Below are 6,938 nucleotides of genomic sequence, written 5' to 3' on the forward strand. Positions count from 1 at the left end.
TTAAGTTCTCCCATGTCAGATATCGGTTATGCCATGTAGGACAATCGATGAGGATTAGATCGCCACGTCAGCATTTTGAGGCGAAAATTAACTGAAATGACTACATTGAAAACGCATGAAAATGGTTTAGGATTATGTTAACGAAACTAACAGTTTGAGACTGAGTGGACATTGTCGCGACCTACCCCCTGCCAAGATCAGGTTAGGCCAAAAGGTATTTGTCGATGGATATGAATATTAATTGATTCGTTTGAAAGACAAATCAAATAGTTCATTAATCTAAAGACCGAGGCACTCCCAAACCTCATACCTTGCATGATGAGAATTGTCTAATTTACGCATTCGATTGGAGTTGCCACTAGCCATGATTAAGGATTGACTAGAAACCTTAATTGAGACGCGAGAGTATCATCTTGATAAGCGCGAAAATCAAAGATTCTAAAGATCAGGGATTTAATTATACTAGCAATCTATCTGGTGCAATTTTGGTATCTAAACTTGAACGTTTGCGAACTAACGTACCGGGTCGCCTATTGAAAAAGCTTAAGATTCCACATAATCGTGCTAAAAATGGAAAATAACAACCAAAGTATTAAAAGTGCGTAACCAGATAATCATTAAAAAAAAATAAACAACCAGAGACCTGACATCGTCTCAAAAAAAAAAGAAAAGGCAATCAGACGCCCTAAAGTAAAGCCATAATGGCTTATCCAGATTTTTTGGGAATTTTTTAAAGGTTTTCTCAATTTTCATTTTTTTGCGAGTTTTTAACCTAAAATCTAGTGAAATTAAGCAAAAAAAAAACTGATTTTTGAGCATTCTTCGATTTTCTGGAATTTTTTTGAATTTTTCTGAATTTTTTTTAACTTTTTTGAATTTTCCTAATTTTTCAATGTTTTTCAGATTTTTTTTAATATTTTTTGAGTTTTTTTAAACATTTTAGAATTTTATTGAAATTTTTAATATTTTAATATTTTTTTAATAAAATAAAAAGTCCGGACCTGTTCCCCTGACCCGGTTCTCTGACCCGCCCGGGACTCCCTTTTTTCTATTTCTTTTCTATATTTTTTTAATCTTTTCTTTTCTTTTTTTTCTTTTTTTTCTATTTCCCTTTCCCCTTTATTCTTTTTTTCTCTTTTGTTTTTTTTTTTGTTTCTTTTTCTTCTTTTTTTAATTTTTCTTTTTACTCTTCTGGACGTCCTCTTCCCGTTGCCCAGAAACTAATACATGAAGCCCAGAACACCAACTTCAACCGAGAGCTTGCTTCCATCACCAAAGGCTCCTTCACGCCCGAGGCTTCACGCTTCCAACTGAGGCCGCGCAGGGACGCTACCGCCGGCCGTCGGCTCGGGCCGCGAGCGCTGGCGACGGACTGGAGCGGCCTTTAACCGCGGGCAACTCCGGCGAGGGGGATGGATCTCCGATGAAAGGGGCGTTCATCCATGGATGCTCGGGAAAACAATTTTCATGCCACGAAATCGAAAGAAATCACAGAGTCAGTGTTGATTCAGCAAGAATAAGAACAAAATGGCATAAAAACCGAGGTTCCAAGCACCGATTCCACAAAAAAACCATTCTGACTTCTATTTGGACATTTCGTCGAACATGCGGTATGCAAGCTGAGATACACGTTCTTGCGTGAGATTCAATGCGATTTCTAGCTTTAAACACGATGTATACAACTCTAAACGACCGTGTATGACGACAAATTCATCTCAGTTTACACGAAAACGTTCGAAACTTTCAGACCCAAACTCGGTGCTCAAAACTTCTAATATCTCGTTCAAGCATTTCGACGAACAGTTAGCATGCGACTAAGGATGCGAGGTCGGAATCTGATTTCGACGTGATTCTTGGCCTAAACATGATACTTACAGACCCAAGTCGTCATTATACACTACGATCCAACTTCGGTGTCACACGATTGGGTCACGACACCACCTAGTGAACTTGGTACGTGAGACCACCGAGATGCAGGGGTAAGAACAGGGCAAGTAAGTACCTAGTTCGGTCGCCGAGTTCCAGATCAGTCGGGCTAGTGTCGCCGGCGCGTAAAAATGCTCCCGACGATCGCTAATCTTCTTGCAACGAAGCTCGGCTCGGTCGAGAGGAGCTCCGACGGCCAAGAATGAGAGAACGGCTAACTCGGGTGTTCACGGGCTCTTAGTACGCGGCGGAGGGGGCTCGACGGCGATTGGGGCGGTCCTCCGACGAACGAGCGAAGCTTCGTCTTCTCCGATTCCCCTCAAGATCTCTCTTGGTTTCTCCTCTCACTCTAGTTCTCTCTTCCTCAGCCCCCCCAACAGCAGCACCCCCAACACACACACCCCCCCCGTTGGTTTACTGGAAGCCCCCCAAAACGCTCCCCTTTTCCGGCTCTCTTCTCCTTCTTATCCTCCTCGCTCTCTCTTTTTTACCTTGGGACCACCGTACGTGCCTGACATCCTCGGCGCCGCGCGACATTCCCCCGCTGCTGAGCGTTCTGTTCTGCTGTTTGAGCGTCTCCCCCCTGCTTCTTTTTCTCTCCTTTCCTCTGTCGTCTCTGTCCCGTACGAGCATGTGTGAGGGAGAGAGGGAGGCTGAAGATTGGACGTGGGCCGGGCATAAAGGGAAGCGAAAGAAAGAAAGGGCCAAGCCCAGAGAAGAGAAAAAAAGAGGAATTAGCTGTCTGGGGGGAAGGCCAAGCGTGAAGAGAGGAAGAAAAGAGGGCTTGGGCCGTCCCTGCCATGATTCACCCTCCTTTTCTTTCTTTTGGTTTTTAAATTAATTTTTTTAGAAAGATAAATAAAATATGTTCTAATAAATTCTACTAATGCAAATGCACCTAGTGTCTATATGCTATGCAATTTAATGAAATTTTTTTTTAGGGGTTAAAAATTAATCCCTAATTTTCTATGTAATTAAACCATAAATAACTAGGTAAAATTTAGGTGTCAACAGACATCCTTACTGATTTGGTCATGTTTCCATTAAATTGGTTTTGGTCATGTATGCTGGTATGCGTGCTATTATTATTGTAGTGAATAATGACAAATGTAAGAAGTAAACGTCGCCTCAAATAGATATAGTATAAGCAGGTAAACACTCCATCCTCAAATCACCAGACAAGTTTAGTATGCAAGCTACTCAAATTCGACTAAACCTCTAAACAATCAAGTTGAGTACAAATAGCTATATATGCCCGAGCTGAAAATAAGCTCGTGAGCAGATCAACTTGCTTCCTCAGCCAATAAACAAAAGATGAGATGTTCGCGTCTTCATTCCAAAACTGACCACCGTCATGACTTGACCGTTGAATTCAGTTCTCGAATTATATGTAAATCATACTAAATACAAAACTCCGACAATGCGCTGTCCATTCACCACTTCTCAATTTGGGCTTGGTCGAATATCCTTCCCGATATTGCAGCCGCGAGTGCTTCCGTGAAATTGGGATCTCTTTTCAAAGAAGAGGCCATCTGCTGCACCAGAAACTGTTGAAACGCCGCCGCCGCTTCTGTTTCTTGGCCCATTTTTGCAGATAGAGTGTTGAAACCCGGGAACATCAAATCAGGAGTACTCCTAGGACTAGAAGATCTCGACTTCCAAGGCGATGGAATTGGAAGGGCGCCCAGATTCAGTCCCTGTTTTTCAGAACCTAGTGGAATCGCGGGCTCAGACAGGCTCGGGTGGTTGTGTTCTCCTTCATACGTGGCCACTAGGACAGAGGGGTCATCAACACATCTTTGTACCTGAAGATACAAATAAAGCATGAGAGTGAGATTGAATTTGTTCTGCTACTTTTCATCGAACATGCGATTTCTTGATTTATTGTTGGACTGTGATTGAGTGTGGTCTCCATAAAATAATTTATAAGAAGTCTAATTAAGCTGAGTTACCTTCTTTTTAACAGAACAAGTTGGGGCAAAGGAACATTTGTAGTAAGCTCTTGGATATGGGTTGTCTCTTGTGACCTTTTGACCATATTTCCTCCATTGGTAACCATCCTTCACTACCTATAGCAAGTGCAAATTCATATAGCAAAATAAATGGAAAAAAGAATCAATACAGTGGAATTCACTTGGTACTTAGAGAAGACAAATTTCTTTATGCCAACTATATGCTAGAGAAACACGAAAAAAAATGTTCTGTGTTGAAACTAAGATCTTACAAGGTTCATGTTGCACGCATCAGTTCGGAAATGGATTCTATAGATCTTGTGTTTGAAGCTGTCCTTTGGCTTCTTGAACATCTGATCTTCGTCGTAATGGCAACTGTCTGCAGCAACATTAGCTTCGTGCTTCCTCTTTCTTGACGCACCGAGTTCACTTTCGGAGGTTTTATTCTCCAAGATAATCAACTGGTTACGCAGCGCATTGTAGCTCTCGTGCATAAGGGTCAGCGTTTCGGTCAACTTCCTGTTCTCGTGGCTAATTCGGTGATACTCCTCGACCAGTGCACCGGCCTATACACAACAAAGCAGATCATCTTTCGGTTTTGATCTTCGTATTCAAATACTCCAGTTTTCGGAATCGGTCACAGGGCTTCTTCAGATTCTTTGTTTTAGAAATCGATTCTTCTCTATTTTAAATGAGGTCGGTCAGCTACCCTTTTCTTGGAGCGTAGGTTTAATATGACTTTGCCTTTTACCATTTCATTTTCCCTATTGTGCACTCTTGACTTCAATCGGAGTTGTCTAGAAGTACTTGAAAATTTAGGATACATAGCTGGAAATTTCGCTCACGCACATTGCGTGAAACACTCGTGTTCATTTTAGAGGGCGAATAAGTCAGTTCGCAGACACATTCTCGGCTGCTCTAATTGCTGCCCTGGATACCAATTTCAGTGGCATTCTAACTAACAAATGCAATCGAGTCGTGCGGACTGACCTGAGATTTGGAGTGGAATTTGCTGTTACTCTTAGCTCTCATTCTGGATGATAACTGCGTGCAATTACTAGCCATAAGACCTTCGTCTCGTAATTTCGTGAACTGACCTTTTATGTCTCTAGCATTATTCCTATTTCTTGACGCAACTTCTGTTATATATGGACTCACCTCATGCTTCACAACGGGCTCTTCTGGTCGTCCTCCTTGAGAGTTATCATTTCTTGGAACAATTTCCTTCTTCTGTTTCAAGAAGAACCATGAAGAAGAAGAAGAAGAAGAAGAAGAAGAAGAAGAAGAAGAGAGACAGTACGTTAAACATCTAAAGATCTTTCTTTTCTTTCCACCAAACACAGATACAAAAACAGAAACATAATATTAATCACTGCGTATCTTTGCAAACATAGGTCCAACTCACCGTATAGGATGTGTTAAGCTCTAGGGAAGTGTCCACTATCCAATTCGATTCCATCGGACTTGCGCTCGACGCCATCAAGAACCAGAAAAAAGAAAACCTGAAGTGATGAAGTTTAACTCAGAAATCTTCCAAAACAGTAGATGAAGGGACGGACACAAGAATGGTGTTGCAATTTATAGGGAACTTATTGGTTGAGTGAAGAAGACAGAAAATAAAAGCAAAATAAAAATAAAAAGAGAAAAGTGTACACGTTAAGAGAATTGCCGCGAAGTATCGTTTATTATAGTATTCTTGAACGGCACATTTTATGTTGGTAATCGTCGACCTCAAGGAAACCAAAAAATAATAATGAGGAAGAAGAAAACTAAGAGAAGAGTACAAATTATTGCTCAGGTCTGGTATTGTTTATTCACTTGACTTTCAATGGTTTTGGTTAACTTTGAGCAATAATTTGTACATACTTTTCAAATGAATTTAGGCAATATGTGACCACTTGACTAAGCGAATAATATGTTCAATCTATCTTGGATTTTCCCTAAGGGTAAGGCTGTAACCCAATCACACGCGTAAGAAGCCGAGAGGTTTCGCACTGAGAATTTTCGTCCGATTCTAGAATATGGTGATTGTGCGATGATCTTCAGTTCATTTATCAGTTCTTTCTTTTTATAATAAAAATAGGGAAAATTGTCTAGTCAGTCCTAAACATATTGTACGTATGTTAATTCAGTCATAATTTTTTTAATTTTATTAATTTAGTGTTAAATCTTTGTGCGAAATTCCAATGTGGTCATTTCGGCTAATTATCGCAAAAAATTGCTAGTGCATTGGTGTGCCATATAGAACAGCTGGAGATAACTTGATCGCCACTTTAGCGATTTCCAACGAATATTGGCAAGATGGACTCCATTGGAATTTTGCGCAAAAGTTTAGCACTAAACTGATAAAATTGAAAAGATTAGGACTAAATTGGCATCCGTATTATATGTTTATGACTGATTGAGTAATTTTTCCAATAAAAAGATGAGAAGCGACATTATCAGGTCTTTTCCAGTCCGTTTGAACAGGAGGGCTTGTTTGGGCCTACCATGGTCATTGTTGATCTAATTTCTCAAAGTGTGAAATGTATAAACCTAGATATTTCCTTACAAGACCATCAGCAACTTGAGGGCTTTTCCAAAATGTGGAGTGACATATGTTTATATTCTTTGTTACGCAATTCCATGTTTATCTCGTCTTCTACCAATTCACATTGGGAAGTTGAGCAAGTAATTGACTCACCCTTTTGCTGAGCTTGAAATTTGGCTTCAGGTAAATTTGCTTCCCTCATTGCTCAATCTGATTTGTAATTTCACTCTAATCACTAAACCCACAATATTCATCATCTTGCCTAAAATAATTCATCATACTTTTCAAGAAAAGTCGATAACAAATTGTCAGCATGGTTATTACTAGGCAATTCAAGATTTATTAGTGAATCCGGTCACAAATCGGATTTTATCTGCATATTAAAGATTTCATGAAAAATGATTTTTTGAAAAGCATTTTTTCTTATACTAAAGTTTTCCCAGAAACGAGGGCAACCATAATTTATATTATGTACTCGTACAGGCAAAAAAAAAATTTCTCACCAAGTGAAGTAACACGAATCGCAATGA

At 40.0% G+C, this 6,938-nt stretch overlaps 1 protein-coding gene across 3 annotated transcripts; it reads right to left on the reverse strand.

Annotated features, from left to right (window-relative positions):
* Window positions 1-3,036: 3,036 nt before the first annotated feature.
* Window positions 3,037-5,414, reverse strand: LOC115684397 (probable WRKY transcription factor 40). 3 transcript variants are annotated; one of them, XM_056318875.1, is made up of 5 exons: window positions 5,284-5,414; window positions 5,037-5,105; window positions 4,151-4,444; window positions 3,879-3,995; window positions 3,037-3,731 (listed from the first exon to the last, which is right to left on the reverse strand). In XM_056318875.1, exons 1-5 carry the CDS (start codon window positions 5,356-5,358, stop codon window positions 3,360-3,362), a joined length of 927 nt encoding a protein of 308 aa, XP_056174850.1. In that variant the 5' UTR covers window positions 5,359-5,414; the 3' UTR covers window positions 3,037-3,359. The 3 variants fall into 3 exon arrangements, with proteins under 3 accessions (XP_056174850.1, XP_056174851.1, XP_030464988.1); XM_056318876.1 differs by having other exon boundaries at window positions 5,037-5,102; window positions 5,284-5,406; XM_030609128.2 differs by having other exon boundaries at window positions 5,037-5,108; window positions 5,284-5,406.
* Window positions 5,415-6,938: the final 1,524 nt, after the last annotated feature.

This window comes from Syzygium oleosum, unplaced genomic scaffold, assembly GCF_021117445.2.
Source record: "Syzygium oleosum isolate NSW1041296 unplaced genomic scaffold, Sole_v2.1 Sole_v2.16, whole genome shotgun sequence".
Classification (NCBI taxonomy): Eukaryota; Viridiplantae; Streptophyta; class Magnoliopsida; order Myrtales; family Myrtaceae; genus Syzygium; species Syzygium oleosum.